Source organism: Haemaphysalis longicornis, unplaced genomic scaffold (genome assembly GCF_048455015.1).
Source record: "Haemaphysalis longicornis isolate Haplotype H1 unplaced genomic scaffold, Haemaphysalis longicornis Haplotype H1 scaffold_2, whole genome shotgun sequence".
NCBI lineage: Eukaryota > Metazoa > Arthropoda > Arachnida > Ixodida > Ixodidae > Haemaphysalis > Haemaphysalis longicornis.
Window position 1 is genome coordinate 202,027,867 of NW_027526295.1, and position 25,979 is coordinate 202,053,845.

A 25,979-nucleotide genomic window follows, 5' to 3' on the forward strand; every position below is an offset into this window, starting at 1 on the left:
GGTCAGACAGACTTCTATGCGGTGATTGTTTGCTAAGGTGCAGCAACTTCGCTTGCCAACTCCTCACAGCATTTTTAACTTTACTTGGTTTAGCATCAAGTATCAGCAATGACGTTTCAATTCTGTAGCTGGTTTTCTTCCAACATGAACTACGGGCGAACGTTTGGGCCTAGTGGAGAAAGCCCGCGCTTGAGAGTGCTCTCCGAGCCCATGTTTAGAAAACGTTTCTCCAGCCCAGCGCTGCATTTGCATGGACGACAATGTTTAGAAAACCGCATGAAATCCAGATGACCTTCGTAGTATGCCGCGTAAATATTTCCTGGGGGATAAATATGTCCTGTGCTCCGCATATATGGTGGAACAGTACCAGCCTTGAATAGATGCATATAGTAGATCGGAATGCGTACGTGTACACGCATTATTATTATTATTTTATTTTTATGGCAACGTCGACCGGCAAAGGGAACTGCATGCGATATGCATACTCACTGACTTTTAAGTATCCCTAGTAGCACAAATTGTTGCCGCAACGTTTCTGCCGTGTCGCCAATGTTGTGTAACGTTAGGCAACGTTACACAACGTGGTGACAATGTTGCCGAATGTGGGCCAACATTGGACACATTCAGCAACATTCCCGCAACGTTTACAAACAACATATAGGCAACGTTGCCCGTATGCACATTTTTCACGTTGCAGCAATGTTGCCAAATGTGGGCCAACGTTAGAGACATTCAACAACATGCAAGCAACATTTACAAACAACGTATAAGCAATGTTGCCCGTAAGCACGTTTTTCCACGTTTCAACAATGTTACCAAATGTGGGCCAACGTTGAACCCATTCAAAAACATTCACGCAACGTTTACAACAACGTTTACAAACAACAAAAACAGCTATATAGCTGTTTTTTATGTTTAATTTCCAGCTGAACTGTAGTTGAGCGGAGCTTTCCAGCAGAACATGCCATCTAGACGGGAAAGCCTATAGGCGGGGAGTGGCTCATAACACTTGAAAGCTAACGGTAATGAATATTTGTTCTATTGTATATCGAACGCCGACCAATTTTTTACTAGATTGGGGGAAACTAAAATCAATTACGCTCTCGCAAAGTTCTGAAGAATCATTCTGTTACGTGTAATTTGTAACACCAAAACGAAAGGGAAGGTTCCAGGCACTAATAACAACTTCGAGGACGCCTAGCCATTTCCTATGATTTGTGAATGGAAGGGCGGTAATCTCCATCTGAACACCGCGGGGCACTCTTCACCACACGGAGTGCCCTGTTATGCTTACTTCTACGAGAATCCCAGCTTCTCCTACATTTGTTTATCTGTTCGAGATCCTGTCTAAAATTTTCGCAGTTTATGATACCAGTTTCATTCCCAGTTCCTGCAGTGATAGGCGGCCGGAAGATGCCCAAATTCAGTTGCGTTACTTGTCGACGGAATCTCCCGTTTGTAGACCTACATCACAATGTTCGGCCGCAAGTCAAGAGCCATTGCTCTCATGAGCCTTTCCGTAGTGACCAGGCTTCTCCGCTACTACCAGGCTCCGATTCCCGCTGCAGAAGCTGTATTTTGGATGGAGGCAAAATACAAAAATACCCATGTGATCTCGGACCCCATTTGAGGACTACAGATGGACCAATTGTTATCCCGCAGTCTTTCCCAACGGTTATAACTTCATTCAGTGGAGTGAATCCCTTTGAATTTTATGATAGGAATTTTATGGCGATTTGCAGTGTTGCGCTAGTATTCCCTTTCGCCCTGTAGTTCTTGCTTTCCCGTTTGTCATTGCTTCGCCACAGCTAGAAGTTCTCCCATATTTTTAGAAATCTCGTTTGTGGAGGCTCGCTTGCTGGTCCGTTGTAAGCGTTCTTTCACTCTTCCCGCTACACGAAAAGAGCCCACAAGACAGCCGCACCTTTCACGTGTAACTGCGATTCCGGACTAGATCACTGTGTATATACCCGATGATGTTTTCATTTGCTGTGGGTAGTGCATGTTCTCATATAGTCTTTCTTGGGCTACCTAAACGCGGAAATTATGGTCTGTCCGCTTGTCTGTCACTTCATTCAGCCGCCAGGACAAATAAAAAGAATCTTTGACCGGCAAGTATGCATAGGCAGGGCTGTTCCGAACTGCTAAAGTTGCTGGCATCGGTCATGTATGCGTACATGATTTGGCGGAAGGGCAATCTCACCACATTTGAGGTAAAATTAAGTACATAACCAGTAGTGCTCGTGTTCTTGTTAAGTAGACACGTTGGCTTGATTATTATGATAGCAAACGAAAAAAAAAAGATTTAAAAATGGCGCCGAGCGGAGAGATAAAAACAAATGCAGAAAGAACGGAGCTCGAGCTCGTGCGGTTCAAGGTAGAAGAAAAACAAAAAAGTAAATCAAGCGTGAAATCTGCAGAAACAGCTGAGCTGTGATTATTGCCTTTACGAAGATTCCGTCTAGCTTCGGCTTCTTTCTTGCCCGTAATGTAATGTTAGAATCGTCTTAACGGCTAATTGGCATTTAGTACTTTGTGTCCGGGTAGTTCGGGTAAAACAACAGTTCCAGCCGTTTTATGTAACCATTCTCCCCCCGTAGATGGCCATGCATGTGTCGATAGCAGACTAATTCTGTAACGCTTGCAACCTCAATGTGAGCTATTTATGAGAAATAAATGAAAATATGTATAACGTCAGAGCCGCCTCACCGTCTGTCATACTTGTTTCTGGATACATCCGATAGCACGTAAGTTAGAGCCGTTTTCTGTAATCATACTCCCTCCGCAGATGGTCATGCTTCACTGCGCAACAAGTAATATTGGAAAGCCGCCTTACGAAGACCAGGGTTACACTAATCCCCGTAAAGTCGGCTTCTGCCCTAAACACAAATGCATTGCTGTGAAGACCATTCCTCCGAGGCAATATAGGCCATTCGGTATCAAAATATGAAGGCCCTGGTAACTTTTAACAGCGGAGCTGTTCTAGCTTGAGCTTAATCCGGTGGCGTTAGCAAAAAAAAAAAAGTGCCAAGAAAGAGACTGCACCGCCTGTAAAGGGTGCAGCACTGCAGATAGGTATTATAGCAGTGGAGCCGGCTTTCGAGCCTGCTCGAGTGTGAGCACGAGGGGATTACGCGCATGCGCACCCCTTACTATACCCTTCTAAAGGTCTTTCTTGGTCTACTAAAACGCAAAAAAAAATGACGCATCTTGAATGACTGGTACAAGGCTAGAGAAACGGCGGAGCTGTGGGTCGCTTAGCTTCTTCCCCCCTGGGAGACACTGCCAGAGTGGGGAACCGACCGGAACGGCCATGTAAAGTCCGGCTAAACTTGGTCTCCACCCCTCAACACTTAGCCTAGCCTAGCAAAAACATCGCAAAACCTAACAAAAGTTAGCAAAGCCTAGCAAAAACTAGCAAACAGCGAAACCGGAAGAAGCTAGGTCGGACCCCAGCTGTGCTGTTTCTCCAGCCTTGCACCACTAGTGCAGGCTGCGCCTTTAATTTTTTTCTTTTTTTTTAGGAATTTCTTTTATACTGGGAACCGGTTTTATCGGAGTGGAGAAACCTGCTCCGGAGAAAGCGTGACGCGATACCAGCAGAGACTGTCAAGGCCAGCGCTAGAACAGCTTCGCTGTAAAATATCAACAAAAAGGTGCACGCTTTCCGAACAGACAGTGCAAACAGCATGGAGGCGGGAAAATCGAATTGCAATAAACAAATCTCCACTGAATTGGTCATAACTCATGAGAGTAGCAATAGAGGAGGGGAAGAGCGTGGAGGGTGAAAGCGGAGGAGGATTTGCGTGGCAGGGGCGGCATAAGGCCATTGTCTTTCGACCACATTTGCGATGAAGCAAGCAGATATGCGGCAATTTTTTTGTTGCTGTACATTTTTTTATGGCCGATCCCTTTAATACGCGTGAGCGCATACAGGTCACCCCATTTAAGATTCTCGTCGCGTGTGTATGTATTAAACCCGTCAATCAAGTGCGCGTAACATTAAAAAATGAATATGCCCGTGTTTCGCGTCATTGACATGCATCGGCCTCAATCGAGGGCGTTGCAAGGAAACGTTGTTCTGTCGGAGTGGGAAGCCTGTCAGTTAGGGTCACAGAGGGGAATTATGACGGCCTAGCGAAACAGCGCGTTGCTAGGCAGCACCCCGAATAGTCGGTGAAGGTGGGAGCGTTCGAAGCGTTCCTTCCGCTGCCGGGCATAACCAAACGATACCAACCCGTCGAGCGCTACCACAAGCATTCACCGCAGTGAATCGACTTTCACTTTTACGCGTCAGCGTACATGCCACAAACTTGAAGCATAACGCGAGTGTATGAAGTTCGGCTGTGCTGTAAAAATTGGCACAGCGCCAAGAAGGAGGTCAGTGCCGCAGCTGTCACGCCGGAATAATGTGCGTAATCGCGCTGTCTTGAACATGAGCGACAAAATAATAGAAATAATCAGGCAAGGAACGAAATGAACAATAAGACAGAGAATAGGAAACTAATTGGATAAGCGTGACGGTAAAATAAGAGAAAGTACGCTCACGCGATATACGCGCTTACTTCGTGGAATGACCCTCCAATTTATTCCTGCCTTGTGTTTCCACATGACTCTCGAAACTTGTCCCATATGCTTTGGGGCTCGCCTTTGCCGACTTCTCGCTTGTTTCCTATGTTCTCCCCACTCCGTAGTCATGTTTGCTGAGTCCCACGTATAGTGACATTTTCTTTTAGTGTTTAAATATTCGCTTTACTTAACAATCTATGTCGATTTTTATTCGTCCTAAATTTCCAATGGGTTGGTGCAGATCTTTTACCACTTTTACTGACGACTTCTGTATTTAAAACCTCCAATTAATAGACCACCTCTACGCTTCTGGGAGTCTTACGTAGAAGCGGTTTTCTCCTCCAGACTGTGCAATATCGCGTACAATGCTGCCTGAACCATTTGATACGCTTTGTAGAGATGTTTGTCCCTGCCCCTCCCCCCCCCCCCCCCCGCCCCCTCCCTTGCTTTTCTTTTTTTTGGAAGTCAGAACTAGTCTCCCGATTTTAACAATTACAAACAATGGTCGATGCTGGGCTTCTAAACGACCCATTTAAATGACCTCATCGTTTTTTGTTTTCTTAAAGAGACCATAACGGCAGTATAAAACTTTTATTCATTCAAATGATAGCCATGGTGAAATAAAATATGCTAAATTAAACGACAGCTGTATTCGAATAGGATAGTTAATGAGGCATAGAGCCGCCTTGAGGCATTTTACTCGCTTGCCAAATGATGTCACATTGTGGAATAAACGGCCGGCCTAGACAGGTTGGCTGATTTGAAAGCATTGATCATGACGAGAATAATTCTTAGTTGTTTGCTTTTTGTAACAGGGTTTTGGTGCACATCGACCTTTTTAGTAACACGGCCACTGACCGTCCCCTTGCCGTCTTATGATGATGACGAATAAACTTCGTTGCTTTGAGTCGAAGTGCTGGTGTTAAGGGCACCGGCTCGGTGACACGGAAAAAAAACTTATTCTTCGCGGTGAACTTAGGACAGTCTGATTTATGATTTTAATATTCCTTCCCGATTTCTTCTTTTCTTTTTCCACCGATCTTCTAACTTCTTTTACTAACTTCTATTGCTTTCTATTAGTCTATTATTCTATTATTTTATAACTTCTATTATTTTCACTACATCCTTTACTACAGACCTGCCCTCCTACTAGACCACTCTTCTTGCTTTCTTTACTATATTAAATTTCCTTATACACCCCCTTTTCTTGTTCCTCTTTCTTTACGCCTCCTTTCATACGCCACACGGCAAAATAACAAAAAAAAACCTTTTTAATAACCTTAGGCCCTAGAGCACCCGAAAGCTCTACGTCGCCCTCATTGAGAACAGGCTGGGTACATTTTCACTCGGCTACAATATATGGCAACGTTTTTGGTTCCTTTCTACCGTTTGCACACAAGTCTTCCTGTGTATGCTCGCGGATGAGAGTTTTTGGTCTCAAGCCAAGTGCTTGAAAAAAAAATTAATCCACTCTTCTCAATATTATCAGAGATTTTCCTGCAAAATCTCTCAAATGACGATTCTGTAGATATCTGGGGATTTCTTTGGTCCCACCTTTTTTTCTAAGTTAGTTGTCACCAGCTGTTTCACCTTCTTACTGGTTGTATAGGTCATTTCTCTTTTGGTTCTAAGTCTCATAGTTCTTTTTCTAAGCGTTCTGGTTCATTTTCTCCTCTGCGTGTGCACTTTTTTTATTGTACAAGTATCGCAACAGTCTTGCCAGACATTTTATGTCGTTCGTGTTTCTAAGCTGCTCTTCAAACCATGCTTTGCTCGGCGGTTCCACGACTTCAAAGGAGGCCCATATCCCATGTCTCCCTGCACTGCTTCATTTGTTGTTTGACTGTGTGCTCCAAATCTCAATCTATCTGCCGCCCTATGGTTAACTCTTGCTTCGGATTGAATCCCTTATTTGACGCACGGTACTGTTCGCAAAAAGTGAGTGCGGGTACCGTTACGCTGCCTCAGATTCCTCGTACATCACATTTGTTGTATTCCGATAGTGGTTAGTGTGTACTTTCAGAGGCGTTTCGTTCTTCATGTTCTTCTAGACAGGCCTTGCCTTCGTTCGTTAACGGGACACTAAAGGATGAGTGACATTTCGTTGTAACTGTAAGATCATACGTTTCGTAGTTCTCTCGGCTTTTGTTCGACGAGCAGCGGTGCGTTTTTGCTGAGAAATAGGTAAACGAAGCTGGCATTTCTTTCTCCCATTTCCCTTTCAGTTTTTGTGCCGCAGTCATTGCGGAACAAAGTAGAAGCGAGGCACCGGTGTGGTATAAGCGCTCTCACGCTGGAAACGGTAGCTTTTACGTCTGCAAGCCATGGCCGACGCCTACGTTTTTCTGGGCGAGGGGCCGGCTTGAACTTCTATAATTTGTCCCCAACGAAACTAGAAATGCTTTTTAACCTGATGGTGATGCCCATGGCAACAACACCGCATCAACCGCTTCCAAAGGCTACACACCTGGATGGCGATACGTGAAACGGGTGCGCCGTGTGAGCTTTCTCCGACGCCGCTCTAGCGAGCTCCGTGGCGCGCTGGCGCCTTCCCGGCGTGGTAAAAACTGCTTCAGTGAAATGCGATCAGTTGGGTCCGCGCTCTCCGCAAGTACGAGCAGCCGAACTCGATAAACTGACAGGGAAAATTTGTGTTCGCTCCTTGAATAAACCGCCGGCCTCATATTTCGACCTGCGAACATTATGATTGAGTAGTCCTGCGCGGCTGCACCGGGCCCAATTGCGACTCTTATGGATTATCAACAGCGGCTTACGGCAAACAGAACAGCACAAGGCAATTTCTTCTTAACGTTTCACTGGCGATAAGGTTCAAACCGGCCGCGGGCACGCTTTACCGATAGCAACTTCCGCACGCGGTGAACGGAAGATTAGAGGCGTCAAGCGGGTTGCTTAAACATCTTGTTCCTTCTGCCGCTTCCTGCCGGAGTTATTGCTTGCACAAGCTCGGGCATTCACCGTCGTAGATTATTGACTTCGCTATAAGTGCGCACCAATGTAGAGCATGTCTTTTCCAAAACGAAACTAAAAACATGGCCGACTATGAAGCATGAGGGAATCAGACTGTCTCGCAGTAATGTGTGTTTTTAAAAGCAGATCAGCTCGCAGAAACTTTTTATTCACATTTATTTTACGTGCTCCATCGCTTAGGAACTGTTTATCTGAGGAAAACATGTGTAGGTGCTTCTCCAATGAGGCCTGGCCGTTCAGAACTTTTGTAACGTCACAAACCGTGTTACCCAAAAGCGTACGGGGAGTCGTCGACTGTTTCCACATTTCTTTCGCTTTTTGCTTTATTAAACAACTGCTAGTTGCGAGAATGGTGTATTTTCATTCTGGGCACCGTAATCTATCGATACCGGCCAACCTGTTTTTACCCTTTAGTCTCCCTTTAATAATAATGAATAGCGCGCTGGGCCGAGGATGTGGTGCCATCTTCAGATCAGAAGGGATGAAGTTATACCGTTTCTACACGAATATAAACTTTAGCTTAAGACTCATCATTTGATGCAAGCTTTAGTCCCATGGCCATGCACCTGCACAAGCGAAATTTTCTTCTAGGTTTGAGCAGGTTAAGCAAAATATATTTGATGTGAAAGTACCGAAAAGCTTTGAAATAAACAGCGGTGGCCCGATTTCTGGTTCCTGCTGGGCTGCATATATATAGACATGAATTCAGTATACTGTCTACCGGTATTTTTTCTAAATACACAAAATACTCCCTTAAGCGTTTAGAACGTCACGTGTTGTATTTAGAAAAAAGAAACGTCGCGAGATTCCAAACGCTTAATCTTTAGAATTTGGCAACGTTAATGTCGTCTTCTTGGCAGCTATAAGGGGCCTCCTCCCGTGGATGCCATAGTTGATCTAAGCTCGGTCGATCTCATCCACTGATCCCCCGTGGCATCTGGCCTGTGTCGCCCCTTCTGTCAGGTTTATTTAAATAAGTTTCCTGAAAAGAGCTGACGAAAACGAATTTGCAAACTGTTGCGAAGTTTTCATAATCTTTTATCGCTCTGTGCTCTTCGCCATATATCCATGTGCTGATTCATGTTCTCTCAATTACACTAAGTATCATTCCGAATGGAATCTAAGTATTTGCATCGTATAAGTTGCCCCGTAGTTTTACAAATCGTCTTTTATAAATTCGGAGCTTACCTTTATTTACAATGCTGTTTCTGGTAAAACGGTCATCGAGCAACAATCCGCTTGTTACTGGTGAGCGGCCGGAAATACGTCTCTCAGCCGAATGCTGAAACCGGAGGCGCGGCCTTTAAAAGTTGTTCGCTCGAAACAGCAAATTGAAAGAAAATAATATAACCGTTCGTTTTCGACACGATAGCAGCATATATGCATCCCTACTTTTTTCCCTAAATTTCTGTGCGGCGGTGCATGTGACCATCGCTCACATCATTTTTATGTGTGCCATAGTAAACATTGCCGCGAACAATGACCTGTGATTCCTTTGTTTATGTTTTTGTTGCCAGCGTGCAGCCGCATCATTCCATTTCTTATTATGCCATGCTGGGTAATCTCATTTCATGCCCCGTATGGAACTCGTTCTGTCACCCGCAGAGACTGCTTTAGGTTGATCGACGACGTTTTTGATCTGACATGGTGTCTCTGAAAAGTATTGCGTTTCAAGACAAAAGAATGCAGACCAAACGCGGCGGCATTCACTTCGTTGACTGCTTCTTCGGCTTTTGGGCTTTCATTTTATTTTATAGATAGCTTTCACTGACGTCACTCTAGTCGCCTTGTGGTGCAATGTGTGCACGATAAAAGGCTGGGAACTTATGTGGTGCTTCTGTCTCGATCAGCGCTGAGAAAGATGACAGCAGTGCTCCGGAAAGGACGGTGGTGACGTCATGTTCGTCATGTACAAGACATGTATTGCGGAGCACAAGTTTGCTCCAGTAAACTTTCATTACCACAAAAACCTTGCGTCGTTCTTCACTACACGTGACAATATAAATACGAAAGTTTGAGTGTAATGCTACTTCGTAATTTGAATTGGGGAAACATGAATAAGTGTCCACATATGCGAAAGGCCCGTATTCAACATGAAATGTTGTTCACTATACCTCCTCGCACCCCCCTCCCCCCCTCCTCCCCCCGCCACCGCCCCGCTCGTTTCTTTCTTCCTTTTTTTTCAGCTTCCATGCTCTGATGCCTTTGTGGGATACATGAGAAGGGGCATGACTGACCGCCAATGAATCGGTGCGCCACAAGTAAGCAGCCTCCGGGCAGATTCATTTTTTGCAGCTTCACGCGGCAGTTCGTGAGGTATATATCCATTAGTGATTGGATTTGAAATTTGCCCTTGATGAAGGCATAAGACGGACAATTTTAAGCCGAAACTAGAGTGCGAAGCCGGGGAGGAAACTCGGCGGCAATGGCGGTTCAGGGTAATTTACGCTTGAAGCCGTAATATATGTCGGCTGCTCCCCTGGCGAAAATTGGCATAATCGTGGATCAGTGAAACGATCGAGGGCCGAGTCAATCCATCGTTGGCAGTTTGTCGTGTAAACAGGGTGCGAAAATTTTAGCAGAATGAAACAAGTAAGCATAGCCTTCATACTGACAACAATGTCGAGATGGATGGAGCCAGAATGAAAATGAAGGAAGAGGCTGCGCTGCTGCGACCCAGTCGCCAACTTTATTATCTCGTTGCTCACGTTGTTTCTCAACAGGGTTGTCTTACAGATAGCAAAAAGGCACTCACTATATTTTTAAGCACCCTACAGGTGTCTGAGGAAATTTTTGCCATGTTGTAATAACTTCAATAATATTTCGTTTTCTTTGTCGAATCGTAACCCCAGGAATCGTCCTGTAGTGATCACCTTCTGTGCCCCCGATACTTATGGATCAGGGTGAAGGCTACTGCCGTCAACACCGAATCCTAATTACCGAACCCGCGTGGCACCCTGAAACGGCGATAAAAATGTTGTCAATATCCACTGCGCAGACTTGTGTTGATCATACGGCACGCGAGCAGTACGCCGTCGTACAACCCAACGCAATCACGGCAGCCTTTTGTTGCAACGACCCGCACTTGGTGACATCCTGCAAAGCATTCCCGGGGGCGGGGGCGTAGTTCCAGAAGCTTCGCTGCACAGAGCACCCACGTGACATGCGTGATGTCACTGCGCGCGCTACCCTTTTGAGCACCTGCTAATACGAGCCCATCGTTCGGGCTATGTGGCCTCAATCTAAAGTCGAATGATGGCTTGGGTTCGAGCCCCAGCAGGTATAGTTCTATAGTGTTTCGGTTTTCATTGCCTATTTTTTTTTTAATTTCATGTTTTTTTCTAAACTCATTTCTACGCGTTGTTTTTGTTAATGGTGGTGATTTGCTATGTTTTACATCTGCTTTAGGTTTGGGGCGCAGCCAATGACTACGTTAAATTACTGTTATCAATCGCGCGAACAGACATGTCACGTGGGGGCTCTGCTCAGCGAAGCGTTTGGAAATACGCTTCCCGGGGAGACTCGCGCACACGGTTCTCCGCTGCTGTGCTCAAACAACGACCGCGCAACGGCATGCGACGCTGACTGCAAGGTGGTCGCACCTTTTGTCACTAATGTTCCGATGCTATCCCTTTGACATGCATTGGGATTAAATGTACAATCATGGGCAAATGACATGTGAACACGAAAATATGAACCAGAACAAGCAAAATCGAAAAATACTTTTCGTGGAATTAAGGCCAATAATGGCGTGCTATTGGTATGTTTGGAAAGCTCTGTTTCTCAACTTTGCTACTGTAATTAAGCCTCGCGCTAGATGACCTGCATGGAAAGAAAGCGCGCTATTTGTGTGTACTGTTTCATATTTTCGTGATGGCGTTTCATCTGTGCATGACTGTGGTTAGTATAGTATAGTATAGTATAGTATAGAGCTTACATACGAACTACTATTGGTCAGGCTGGATGTGACAGAAAGGCGCGTACGAAAAAGAAAACGCGGATAAGCGTGGTAAAGGCACAATTCTCAACGACACAGTAGTCCTACGGCGATCCTCGCGACAGCTGGTGTGCGCTGAAAAATTACGACGTAATTGTCACTGTTTTCTTTTCCTTTTCTTCTTTTTTTTTCAGTGGTTGGAATGACACTGCGGAGTATTGGGCCCACAACTTCCCGCACCTAGTGGCAGGGCACCACCCATGTTGCATTCTTGTCGCAGCAGAGTTTTTCCTCCTGCTTCAAGCCGATCTCCCGCGCGTCCTGTTCGCACACGGTGGCCGCCATCTTGATGAGGCCTTCCTTCACCGGCTTCTTGGCCATGTCGCAGAGGCTCTGGCCGACACTCTTGTTCGTGGCTGCGTAGTTTTGCTTGAAGGGGCCGGCGAACGCAGACATCTGCGTGTGAAAAAGTGAGAGGGACATTTAAACACCGGAGCTCTTGAACACTAGTGTGTTTCACACAACAGTAATCACTCTTTTACTTGCATTTCTTTGAAGCAAATGGCCCGAAACAAGGTGCTACGCGTGCAGACTGAGCATCTTTTCATCTAAATAATTTATTTGTCGATACCTCCGACACCATGCTCGATATGACGTTATACTGCTCATTTACCGTATTGTTGTAACACTACCACAAAAATTTGACACGAGCCTCTGTTGAATGCAGTTTCAATTATATCCAGTAGTTATCAAAACGATTTTCGAATTAGTGCTAAGACATTGTCACACGAGAAGAAGACGAAGTGGACAGCAGCGCACATCCTTATGCACGCTCATCGCCGAGAAGAAGAAGTTGTGTGCAGGGCGCAGCCAGCGCGGCCTTCGTCATGGCCGCCATGTACATACTGCAAATATTTCGCTCATTATCCTCAACCTTCGTGCGTCTCATTTGCTCTGGCACCACGTAACAATATTATAACCGAATACCTCCTCGTTTAGCATTGATCTCTGTGAGTGGGTCTCACAAACTAATATAAAAAAATTAGCAGTGGCCTATAGCTCGCGATATGCCAGGGCACACGTAGCGTGACCTAAGTTAAGCTGGTTATTCTTAGCTTTCCTGGTTGTCTATGAGTAGCTTGATTATCATGTTTACTGCTGCTTCAATCACACACATACACACATGGTATGCGCATTATGTGACACATGTATATTTATCAAGCGGCTCCGGCGCAGCGCGCCACCTATCGCCCCAGAGCTAAGGTGGTTCCACAGGCGCACGCTGGTGTTGCTGGACCACTCGCATGGTCACCAAGTGGACCGGGCCGCCACGTGCGGAACGGAGGTCGGCGAAGACGCTGGGTGCGGGGTGTGTGTGAGAGACGCCGGGCAGCGAGCAACGTTCTGTGCGCCGTGTGACGTCACTGCTCCTCGCGCATGCGCAGCACGGAGCCACGAAAAACTGCTCAACCTCGGCCAGTGTAGCTCACGCTACAAAATGCGAGAGCTATGAATGGGGCCCATTGAGCGGAAAAGCCAGTGCGGGCAAGAGCATCGGCATCGTCCGACGCTGTCTGTAGCAACGAAACAGCCCACGTCTGCAACACGTCGAGTGCCTCGATAGCGCGTGCCTCTGAAATGAAACGCAAAGAGAGGGAGCTCGAAGCAAAGCCTGGGCATTCGAAGAGCCGCGTGCGAAAAGAGAGAGTGCGTCCTACGACGTTCATTCGGACATTTCAGCGTCGCATTCTCTACTTACCAGAACTGCGTAGGTGTGTCCTCTGAGTTTTGAAATATCTTTCTGTTTTCTACTTCAAGCTCGAAAACTAGTTGCCCTAAATATAACAACGCGTGTACACACGACACCGGTAACTTTTTTTCAGTGACATAAAATGTTAATAAACGTTCTAAAAAAAACGTTCTAAAAGCGGCGACTTAAGTGTAAAAAAAATGCGAACTCATAGGATTGGCTTGCTGTGTTTTCAGGGATATAATGATTCAAATTAAACCAGGCAACTTCCGTATCTACTTCAGAAACGAAAGCCTGCACCGCACGAGACCGATGAACTTGCATATTACTAGCACATGCGTGGTTCGACTCAGGCCTCTATAGGAGATATGAAGGTCCTCCCAAAGAGAGCAGAACAACGAGAACCTCCTGTATGAGTATACGAGCGTACCTCCTGCTTGCAGAATCCGCTGCAGAATTCGAAGTCGGCGTCGGTGCAGAGGCTGCCCAAGATGGAGGTGCTCTCCTTGTAGAGCTCCTTCGGGTCGGCCTCCTGCTGCTCGAGCACCACGGTGCAGCTGCAGTCGTTGCCGTCCTGGGCCCTGCGCATGCGCACGTCACGGTTGACCGAGAGGAAATCCAACTGGGCTGATGGGCACACGCTCATTGTAGTTGTTAGGTTGAACCCCGCACACACACGGCTTGGGCTGTGCTTGTTGGTTATGAAAATAAAGCAAAAGAAAGCAGAACGATAGCGGCAAGGCAATGACATTCAAGCGTATCTTTGCCCTGTGTGCGTTCCACCCAGTGGCGTACGCAGGATCTCATTCCGGGCCGGGAGGGGAAGGGGGGGGGGGGGGCTCTTCAAGAAATTGAAAAGAAAAGTAGGAAAAGCGGAAATTGTAAAAAACCACAAAAAATAGAACCAGAAGAAAGGATTTAGCACAAATTAAATATACAAAGTCTTTGCAATAGGCCTCCTGTGCTGGAGTGATGATGATGATGATGATTAGTGGCTTTCCCTTTGAATCGGGGCGTCGGTTGTCAGCAACCGACTTGCCTGTTTTATTACGTTTACATGCCCTACTCCCAGGTTAACCTATAGATTTGCTTCCTCCATCCCATTTCTCCCTCTTTTCTGTTTTAAACTCATCGCCCCCACCCCCCTTTTTTCTCCCCTCGCTGTTCTAAATTCTCGTCCGCATGATTACTCCACCTGCGTACCCATCCCTTCCCTGCTTTTCCTCCACCACCACTCCAGTCGCCTCTTCGTCACCTCTATGGCCTTGAAGTTGAGGTTCCCCCTCGCCCCAAATCCCAAAGCCTCCGCCAGCGTCGTTTCCCCCTCACCCCACGGTGGCCGTATCTCTGTGCAGCTCCTGACAATATGTTCTATAGTTTCCCGATCACTGCCGCAGCATGCACACGTTTCATCCTGCTGCCTGTAGTTACCCGTGTATGCCCGGGTTCTCAGGCACCCTGCCCGTGCCTCGAAGAGCAACGCACTGCCTCTCGTATTGCCATAGAATCCCTCCTTCTTAATTTCCCGTTTCTCTGTCCTATAAGTCTCCAGGGTTTTTTTCGCTTCCATTTTCTCTGCCCACTTCGTCGTCTCTGCTGCCTTTACCTGCTTTTTAACTGTTGTGTAAACCCCGCTTTCCCCTACCGACTTTCCGTACCGCTTGGTCAGCTGTCTGGTCCTCCGTCTCCACCGCGTGTCCACGCTCCTCAAATACAGGTACTTAAACACCCTCGCGGCCCATTTTTCGTCCTCCATGTCACGAAGTCGCTCCTCAAACTTTATCTTGCTCTGCGCCTCCCTCGCCTCGAAAGACGACCAGCCCATATCCCCCTGTACCGCTTCATTTGTAGTTTTACTGTGGGCCCCTAGGGCCAATCTGCCTACCGCCCTCTGATTTACTTCCAGGCCCGCTTGGGTCTCTGACTTCATGCACAGAACCGAATTAGCGAAAGTTAATCCTGGTACCATGACCCCTTTCCAGACTCCCCTTACCACCTCGTATTTGCTGTATCCCCAGAGGGCTCTATGCTTCATTATAGCCGCGTTCCGTCTTCCTTTCGTCTTAAGGTGAGCCTCATGCGCCTGCGTGTAATCTTCGCTGTTGTTCAGCCATACTCCTAAATATTTATACTCTTTCACCAATGGTATTTCTACTTGCTGCACTGATACTGTTTTGTGCTCCTCGCCGTCATTAAAGACCATGATCCCCGATTTTTCTCTGCTAAAGGATAGCCCTAGGTGCGTCGCTTCTTCACCGCATATATCCACCAAGCCCTGCATACTTATCCGGTTGTCCGCCATCAACAATATGTCGTCTGCATACATTAGTCCCGGAACCCGTTCTGCCCGTTTTTCATGTAGGATAAGTCGAACCCCATCGTGTTGACTTCTAGCTTCCTTTCTAACCCCGTCATGTAGATCATGAACAGCAGCGGAGAGAGAGGACATCCTTGTTTCAGACCCTTGTAGGTGTATACAGGCCTATTGTATGTTACCCCCTCCCACACTATTTGCACTTGGTTCTCCCGGTATAGCTCCCTGGGTAAGCTAATGAATTCTGCCCCAACTCCCTCGTCCTCCAGGACACTCCAAAGCCGCTCCCTGTCTACATTATCATAAGCCGCTTTAATGTCCAGAAAGGCTAACCACAAAGGTCGGCGACATGCAGCGCCCCTAGCGGCCGACGCCTCTGGGTAGTACAAAAGCGGACGACCCTCGCCGCCCTCCATGTGTTTCAATTACAAGCCAGAGTGAAAGTTGGTTGTGGCGCTTTGTGGCGTATTTAAATGACTGCATACTGTATGAAATAGCCCTTGAAGTAGTTGCAGAGGCTAAACAAAATAATATCCGCTAAAAGAAGCCGATTTAACGGCTTTCTTTTGAGCGAGCTGTCGCGGTGGTCGCGGCGTGGGACAGTATCGCCAGGTCGGGTGGTTGAACTGTTTGACGACAGTTACAGTTCTTTCTTCTTGCGTGTGGTCGACAAAGGAAAGTTCACGAGTAGCATAAACACGGAACGCTGCTCATCCTATATCCTGAGGTAACTGCAAAAGGTTGCTTCAGCGGGAGCATGCAAGCGAACGCAAGAATTGCGCAGCCGACTCAGCTGACACTGCTGGCCTGGCACCGCCTTCCTTTGAAACGAGTGGAAATTTGTTTCTTATTTTCGCAAACTAAATGATTCTTGCGTAACTTTTCACGCCGCACGATTTACGAACAGCGGGGCACTTGTATACTAGCGAGCAGGTGGGGCAATAGCGCCAAATAAACAATTTAAGCGCTATTAAAGGACGCAAAACATGCACCAAATCACACGCCCGCTGCCTGCAGAGATGTGTACTTCTATAACATCACATAACACAGTATAACATAACACAGCCGCATACACGGCGCGGGGCCCCGAATATTTACATACGATCATCACTGATTGTGTTGATTTGCTAGTGCAGGGGTCGTCAAATCTTAACGCCGACACGCCAGTTTTGACTTCAAATGGAGTTAGACAGCGAGGCAAGAACAGAGAATTGGCGTCCTCCAGTTGAATTCCCCCTCTCCCCCCCCCCCCCCCCCCCATCTTCACACTTCGCAAAATTATTGTGAAATATTATTAGAAATTCGATGAATTTTTTCTCTTTGCATTCGAAGCCCCCCTCCTCCTCCCACCCGATTTGCCGTCCAGCTCTCCGCCGTGTCGGCTGCATGGAACTCGGCCGTTGCTGACCCCCATTCTAGGCTACTAAGTGCGAACTGGGAATGTATGCTGCAAGAGCGTAAAGTGAGAGCAAACAAGGAAATCGAGCGGCCTCCTAGTTCGCCCGACCACTTTGTTTTACGGGCCACTAATTTCGGAATCGCAAAACAGATTTCACGCTTCTGACAGTCACGGCATTTTGTCACTGAGACACGCAACAAAACAGCAAGCTAACGCTGCACCATGTATTCGCAACGGCGACGCAAACGAGCACTGTTTAATGGAAGTGCACGCATAGTGTGCAGGTACGCAAAAGAGCGGCGCACCGCAGCAGGAGAGCCTGCGGTCCGCTGGACTCGCTGGCTTTTTAAGCGCGATCATCACCGATTGCGTCACTCTTCTTTTTTGATCGGATGTTTTTGAGAAGTTTTTGTCACCTACAGTATTTGTTTAAACTAGAAATTTCACTTAAAATTTCACTTCGTACGACCATCGATCGGTGAACCTGAGAGTAGCAGACGCCGTCACGGCCCCGGCACTTTCGTCGGCGCTGTAAACGTGTATAGCGCAGCAAAGCTTTTTCCCCTAATGCCAAGTTGATAGCTGAAATAGATCGGACGCGTCGGGAATGAGCTGGTGACCACGTCGCAAAATAATCGGGAGCGTCGAGCTCATTTTTCTCCTGTCAACACGGGATCCTATGGGACCCGCGCAGCTTTGTACTACCCGGAAGTACTGCCCGGAAGCCGCTTGCTCTGCGCCCCCTGGGCAGCGCAGGAGGCCTATGACGTCGTACCTCACATAACTTTCCATCTGTTTTCTTCATTGTTTTACGAACCGAAAGTGCAATGTGGCTTATTAACACGTTTAGAACGCCATCGAAGCCGCATGTTGTTGGTGTGTAGCTTGTTCCCACAAAGATAATTATCGATATTCATTATTTGGTGACTGGCAGAGTTATTTTCATCTTTTTACCTCTCCCCTCCCCCGTGTTAAAAAAAGTCGGGTAGTGGAAAGGGGGAAGGGGGGGGGGGAGGGCTGCGCACGCCGGTGGTTCCACTCTTACAGTTGAAGCTAGTTTTCCAGGATTTGCGGTGCCAATAATACCAAAAACCTTGGCCTTGGGTGGTTGGGCTGGGCCGTAACAACATGTTAAATACCCTTGAGCTCAGCTGGAGTTCGCGGGGTTTATTTGGTGTTCGCCGCGAATTCCAGCTCCAGAGATGACGGCGCTGTTGGGCATAAGAAAATGTCTTTAGCTGCATCTAACCCACCTTTAATTTTTGGTGCACGTACGTTGACACGCTCAGAACTGGTTTGGTGAATTAAAGAAATATCGTTGGGCATACATTTGGCACCGAACCCATGCCCCACAGCTTTCAAAACGTTAATCCTAACCACTGAACCCAGACTCTGCAACGGAGCCGCGTTTGATCTCATTCATGTATGAAAAATAGTGATAATCAAAGGCGCACTAATGTACATTTTTCTCGCTGAGTGCACATTAGGGGTTCTTGTGAATACCTCCGTCTTTTTAAATAGGCGCTTGAAAAAAATTCCCTAACGTTGGCAGTTCTTAGTTTTCCGAAATGAAAAAAAAAAAAAAAAAAGCCCTGTCAACATAAAAGCTGAGCCTTCATAAACCCTTATCTAATAGGCAATCCACATTTTTTCCGGATGGGCTACTGTCTTCACGTGAACGGTTGTACATTGTCCCGTTTCTCCCCGCACGTTCGCAGAAGTTTCCTTCAACTTGTGGCAGTACAGCTTTGTTTTCGCGTCGGAAGCGGAGGAGCGAAGGAAGAAAATAATGAACGCCTCAAACTTTGAGTTCCAGCTAGTTTTAGAGTGAAGCTGTGGCTAGGTTTCCTCCCGTCAAAGCTCCCGAGGCTCCTGGTGTCTCCAGAGCGCGAGGCGTTCCATACCATGCACTTTTAGCTCAGCAGAAACGAAGCGGAAAGAGCAGCGGCACAACACGTAGGCGACAGATAGAAGCCATTGGAAAGCGTAAGGTTTCAGCGGATCCGAAGCAGATCGTGTCAAGCGGCAAGCGCACGAAGCCGTTCGAGAACGCGGGGCAGAAGCAAAGCGTCTCATGCATTCAATACGAAGAGCGTAGGTGTTCTCCGTCCGTGGGTTAGCTGCAAAATCACTGTGGGGTGATTTCAGATAAGATCGAAGAAAGGGTGGCTGGTCGACCTTTTCAATTTGCTTAAATTTTTTTTATATTATTCCCTGATTATTCCAATGTCGAGATTAAGCAATAATAAGCCGGGAAAAAATTCGCCTAACTGGGAAAAAATTTGGAACGCGATAAGGTGGATCCCCGTTACTACACGCCCATGCGCCTTGGCCAAATTTAGTGTCATCTAGATACGAGAATATTTAGGAAGGGCGATTTGTAAATTTTATGCTGAATTTACGTCTGGTTTAAATCCATGTCAAAAATTTTCCCTGCTGTACGAAACGTACATTTTTCGCAATAGAAGTCAAATTCGCCTCAGAGCACAATTTTGTTCGAAATATGAACCTAAATATTACAAAAACTACACAAGTTACAAGCTTCAAATTTTACTTACGAGTGCTCCTTACAGATATAAACAAACGCACTGAATATTATAATTGTATACGGTATGGTTAAGATGCAACGAACACGCAAGTTTGAGCAAAAAACTGAAAAACAGATTTCAGGAGCTAATATAATAAAAATACATTTAGATTCTTCTCAAATTCCCTCCAGATGTAGGCCTTTACATGTACCTGCATTATCAGTAAAAATATGTTGCACGTTTTGTTTCTTGAACGTGTACAGCGCGAGAGAGGAGCCCTATCCATCCGGCTCTGCACGACGTACTGTAATGATAGCGACTTCCCTCAGATTTGTATAACATATATATGTTTAGCATAAAAGGCAAATGATCCCTCTACGGACAAAATAAGTGAGAATGTAACAGAAAATGCATTATTAATGTCCACGTTGGAACCATAACAACCAATCTGCGCCCTATGTAAAGTCTATGGATTGGGGAGGGAGACGGGGGGGGGGGGGGGAGGGGGGGGGGGGCGACAAAGCTTTTAGGTTTCGCCCCATATTTAAAAAAAAAAGCACTATTCGATTTTTGTGAAACACATCTCCCAACATGTTGACCGCTAAATTTACTTTGGTTAGAAGTAGAAAAACCTTGCATCATATCTATACTGGAGTATGTACATTGCGAGAATGGAGCCGTCAACAATTCTCCTAGCGGGTCGCTCAGGTAGTAAATAGTGGTATAACTACGTCCTCAGTATATATCTGATTCTTTTGTGAAAAAGGAAAAAAAAAAAATATCACAGCTGGCATGAAATTAGACAGAATGCAGAATAAAAATGGCAGTTTCAAAGTTAACGCTTGACGCCATGAACAATCATCGCCTTATCAAAATTGTATACTGCTGTATAGTACCTGTCTAGCTAAAGTTTCTGGTCATATAGGCATTTAGGGTTTCCATAAAGGGTACACACAAGCCGTTCTGCTTGTAGATCACATGCACCTGCTGCTGATTCCTTCTATTTTACGCTGCATGTGCCAGGACTGAATGCCGGGCAACGCATGCACTAGTCATCATTATTCCTTTTTTTTTTCTGGCACGGTAATTAAAAAAAACTTAATTTCGCTCCACGCATGGGAAGTGTGCGCGTTTGACTTTCTTTGACTACAGTTGCTATGTTTCTGGAAACATTAATTTTAATTCCTGGGAGCTTTTTTATTTTGTGAAATGCAGCCTGGTTTTCAAAGATTCCTACAACTACGTCGCATGCATTCTTCGCAAATGCAATCTAGGTTCCTCTTAGGCTCAAGTACCTTCTATACAAACTCGCCTGGCTCCCACGTGACAACATAATTATGCGTTCCCCCCCCTCCCCTAACCTACCTGCTACAGGAATATTCGGTCTTTCGAGGATGAGAGACTCGTCTTTTGTGTACTTCTCATCCGGAAGTTAATTTTGACCGCCTGCAGATGTTTACCGTCCGCGGGAATCTGAGCACACGGGCGTTTCCTCTTTCCGCCTCCATCCGCAAAGCGGCCACCACGGCCGGGATCGAATTCACGCCCTCCGGCTCAGCAGCCCAACGCCTTAGACACTGAGCCGCAGCGCGTTTCTTTCTTTTATTGCAAGCTACATTATAGTTAATTGCCAGCCTAACAGAATATTTCAAAAATTTCTCTAATCTGATTCCAAATATTCTGCAGGAGGTCAAAATTAATCCAAAGCCATCCACTCCGGCATGCCTCATAGGTGTAGCTTCGGCGCGTTAACAACCACCCCCCCTCCCCCCCCCCCCCCCCTAAAAAATTGCATTGAAGAATAAATAAAGAATACTTGGTATGTGGTTTGAGGCTTCCAGACTGCCGAAAATGTAACACGGCGGGCAAACGCAAATACCTCCTTCGGGACGCTTCGTTTATCTCTCACGATGGTTTTTCACTGTAATGCTTTCATCGTCACGTTGGCATATATCTGGGAATTACGCAAAAGATATCGGCGTTTTATCGCAGCCGGCGGAACGACACAATGAGCGCGTAATCGCTGAGTGCTCAGTTATCTTTCGAGGGGTTGCATACCCTGTCACCCACTGTGCGCGTGGATGCATGCGATAACGTGGCTGCCGATTACGTTTGAAGTGATTTTGCGGTATCGTGTGCGGCTCCTTCCCATTTTATCTTTTGAAGCAGCTAGGCTGACGTTAATGAAACCTGCCTATCAGATAGATTACTACCCTTACTCTTTAATTATTGTACTTTCTAGCCATAGTAAGTGAGAGTGCGCAGGAATCACCGCAGCGATACTGTGAGTTACGCAGATGCCAATCTGTAGGTGCACCAATTTCAGGCATGAAAAAAAGAAACGATAAAGATGATGCTTGACGTGCTCAGTCGGGTGAGTGTTAGTCACCAATGAACAGCCCATCACCATCATCATGTAGACGTTGTCTTGGTCAAGAATATCGCCAGAGAGGAGATAGCCTGTCTCTTAGCCACCGATATAAAGATGATCAAACTATACCTCCATGCATCCTAACTATTAAGTGCCACAACGTGAGCGCCTAACATACTGTGACGTTTCAGTTTTGATGAATTTCATTTTAGCGGTTGCATTCAAGCGCTTTGAGGAAAAACTACAGCTTTAAAGTTACGTTCTGATGTTTATTACAAATGAGGTGTCCAAGTGTACAAGTGCATAAGGTGTACAGGTGAGTTCACGTGTATAAGTGTACAAGGTATGCAAGTGAGTGCTATATGGCAAAAGTGCTATATGGCCCTGTCTGTAAAAATGCGTGGGCGGAGTAACTACGATGTGGTACAAAGAACCTGGGTATGTGCAGGACTCGACGCGTCATTAGGCCGCGAACGTGGTGTGCTATGTATTGGCTGCGAACGCAGGTATATCCGAATTGGCGTCACTATTGGATGTGACGCGTCATGTGACCGCGAACGCGGTATGCTATGTATTGGTTGCGAACACTGGTATGTGCCGGCCCTATTTAGTACGCGCTAGCCCGACCTTAGACCTAAGGTTACGCGTTGACGCCTAACGTCGGCAACCGGTACCCGCAGATTGACGTACCATCAGTTCGACGTTGCTCGGCACTTATTTAAGCTACCTAAAGTTAAAGCTTGATACAGGACTGGCAGTATTCTCCCATCTTGCTGCTGGACACTGCTAGTGGTACATTCTTCGAATTTAGTCGTAAGCGATCTTTCTATTAATTGATTGATTGGGTGGAAAATAATGTACGGGATTTCAGAGGCATTAAGTTGTAGTTGGCTTTGCCTTAACCAGAGGGGTAACTGATAACGAATTCGGTTACCTGTTTACTCTTGCTTCGAGGTCGTCTATTCCGTTTGAAGTGAAAAATACGTATCGTCCGCGTAAGTAATTAGTACCAGTGAATGTAGTATGTTTAAAATGTCGTTGACCCAAATAAAAAAACAGTAATCGACCCAGTATTGATCCCTGTGGGACGCCTTGTTGAAGGGTCTGGGTCGTAGAAGAGCTGGTTCCGGTCTGCACAAACTGTCGCCTATATTTGAAATAACTGTTAAGTTAATCGATTCGTGATTCCGCGTATAAAGTATTTCTGTAGTTTGCTGATCAAAATTTCGTAATTTATCGAATCAATCGCTTTTCTTATATCCAAAACTGTTTTGTCCAATGTTCTCAATTATTTCATACGCAAGAGAGCTTTCTCAGTAGATGTTCGTTTTCGGAATCCGTACTATCATCCTCAATAACAGAATGTTTGAAAATGCTTGGGTTTATGAAGTAAGTCGCTTGAAATTAGTCGCTTTAAAATCCCAGTTCCCGCCGAACAATCGTGAGTTAAGAACTGCCTTGCTGAGAATATTGCAACGTTCTATGTTCCCTTCGTCAGATGGATCAGCATAGCATGAAAACGGAACTTAGTTCTAATGTATGAAATAAACTTGAGTGTTTTCCCTTAAATGCGTCGATTTCTGGTGCTCATGTAAGCACGACAATTAACGGCTATCAATTACATTCCCCACGTACGCCCATAGAGGATCACACTGACTGAGCGCCCAATTTCGTCTTCTTGTTTTACATGCTCTTTCAACGCACAAGGCCCCAGCTACTTAGATGCAAAAACCTTCGTGCGAACTCACCCTACGTTGGCCAAATACGCTGCAGTGGCAACCAACAGGCTCACGACCGTCGTTCGCGTCATGGTTGGAGCAGTGGCTTGGCGAGGTCACTTTTTCTTCTCAAGAGAACGGCGTCACCGTCGATATCCGGAGATCTGTCATCACCCAGGCGCCAACGCTAACGTGCTCTCGCGCGTCTCTCCGCGGGAGTGTGGTAAGACAGCCAGGTGCGCGCTGGTGGGCACGGTCAAGACAACAGCGCCGCCGCCACAAATATCTCCCAGTGCACCGCTAATTGCATGCAGTGGGGATAACGCTGCGGCCACAATCTGTCCAATCAGGAAGGCGACGCTATTCGAACCTTGTGTCACTCCGCCTCCGGATCACGTGTTTCTGCGTGCATACGCGCATGCCTGGCACCGGACAGTTTGAGCGCGGCGGTGAGGTTTGCGGTGTGAACCGAAGAGGCCGTGCCTATCAAACTACGTGAGCACGAAGATCTACAGACGCTCGCGGAAAGCCCGTCACGCTTGGCGTCACCCGCGTGGCGTTTGCAGCGCTGCAGGAAACAAAGGAGAGGCGCGACGATATCTGGCCGATGTTGGACTTGTGCGGAGTCCGATAAGCGAGTTCTGCGGAAGGAAGGCGACGGCTGGGCTGGCCTGCATTGTGGTCGACGAGGGCAGCTGACCGGCTATCGGGGGCCGTCGACGCGCACCTCGACGACGTCGCCGCCGTACACCCTTCATAATAGCCTCCAGAGGAGGAGATAACCGCCTTCCCCATACTTATTACGCGGCAAATTGCATCTTTTGTTAACTCTTTGCAGCAGCTGGCGCCCATACCCAGCGCCAAGGCTGAAACGGGGTACAAACAACACGTGTGGGGGTATTCACTCCGCATGCCTGCGGGACAAACACTGTTCTTGGCACAAGAGGTGTTTATTTCCAAAGCCCACGTTAGATAGCAAAACAGCACTGAGAAGAGCTGTCCTTCAGCTTCACTAAATGAGTTTCTCTCGCGGGAGCTTTTCTCCCTTTTGCCAGATGGTAATTGTAAGCACCCACATGACTTAAACGTACAAATACGTTTAAGCATCTCTCCGTCGCGTAATCCGCCGTCCCCGCACGGGGCACCTCGAGTAATCTTGGTGACGGTATTGGCAACACCGCGGACCCCGAGCCCCCATACTCATGCTGTATCCTACCGTGGCTAGGAGTTTTAAGGTGAAGGGTAGAAACCACAAACGGTGGCCGTCGGAGCCGTGGTGAAGCTCCGGCGGATGGGCTCTCTGTCTGTTTACCAGGCAGGGAGCTCCGGGACCTCTCTCGGCATCAGGGTAAACCGAGCGAAGAAAGTACCCCCGTTCCCTGCTTTTTTCCCATGCTGCATGGTTCTTTCAAAATTTTCTATACCCACTGATCGGCCCCCCAAAAGGGGCCGCACCGAAGCGAATTTTCCCCCATTGCCTGCCCTATCGTTCCAAATACCTGACAACTTTCCCCGGTTCTTGATCATCGCATCCGAAGACAGTACAAAGCCAGTGACATCTACATCCGTTTTCTTAATAGCTAAGTGCATTGAACATGTTGTAGGAAAACACTACAAAGCCAAGAAACTGACCTCTGGGGAAATCCTTGTAGAAGTAAACAACCCGGCTCAATCAAAAAAGCTCCTTGAACAAACCCTCATTGGCGACCTGAAAATCAAAGTCACTCCCCACCGAACGCTAAATACATCCCAAGGTGTCATATCCGAATCTGATCTCTACAATGAAACTGACTCTGACATCCTCGAGGGCCTGCGCGACCAGGGCGTCATTGCAGCAAGGAGGATCACTATGCGTCGAGAAAATCAGGAAATCAAAACCAAACATGTTGTCCTCACCTTTGACCGCAGTACCTTACCTGAATTTGTGAATGCAGGCTTTCTTCGTTGTACCGTCCGACCATATGTCCCCAACCCGCGTCGGTGCTTTAAGTGCCAACGTTATGGGCACAGTACTAACAACTGCCGTGGGCGTTTAACGTGTGCAAAGTGCCCATAGCACGACCACCCCAAAGAGAATTGCAACAGCACTTTGATCAAATGTCCGAACTGCGGTGGCCCGCACACAGCGTACTCAAGGACGTGTGAAACATTCAAACTTGAGAAGAAAATAATCAATCTTAAAGTCAATGAGAACATCTCTTACCTAGAAGCGCGTAAAAGGCTCAGCGCCTTTGCTTCTGCGAAGTATGCCGACGTGGCTCGCCGGGGGGCGGAGCGGCGTCTAGTCACTGCGGCCACCCAGTACTGTGAAGTAGACTTGGTGCCGCCCCAGCCCCCCGAGGAGCTGCCTAGGGCAGCCCAACCAGCTGACACAACACCTGTGGCACCCGCAAGTGTTGCGTCGG

The 25,979-nt window shown here is 47.0% G+C and overlaps 1 protein-coding gene across 1 annotated transcript; it reads right to left on the minus strand.

Annotated features, from left to right (window-relative positions):
* Nucleotides 1–10,224: 10,224 nt before the first annotated feature.
* Nucleotides 10,225–23,957, minus strand: LOC144169796 (uncharacterized). The gene is made up of 3 exons (XM_077699155.1): nt 23,605–23,957; nt 13,675–13,825; nt 10,225–11,950 (listed from the first exon to the last, which is right to left on the minus strand). The coding sequence occupies exons 1-3, from the start codon at nt 23,664–23,666 to the stop codon at nt 11,735–11,737; spliced, it is 429 nt and encodes a 142-aa protein (XP_077555281.1). The 5' UTR covers nt 23,667–23,957; the 3' UTR covers nt 10,225–11,734.
* Nucleotides 23,958–25,979: the final 2,022 nt, after the last annotated feature.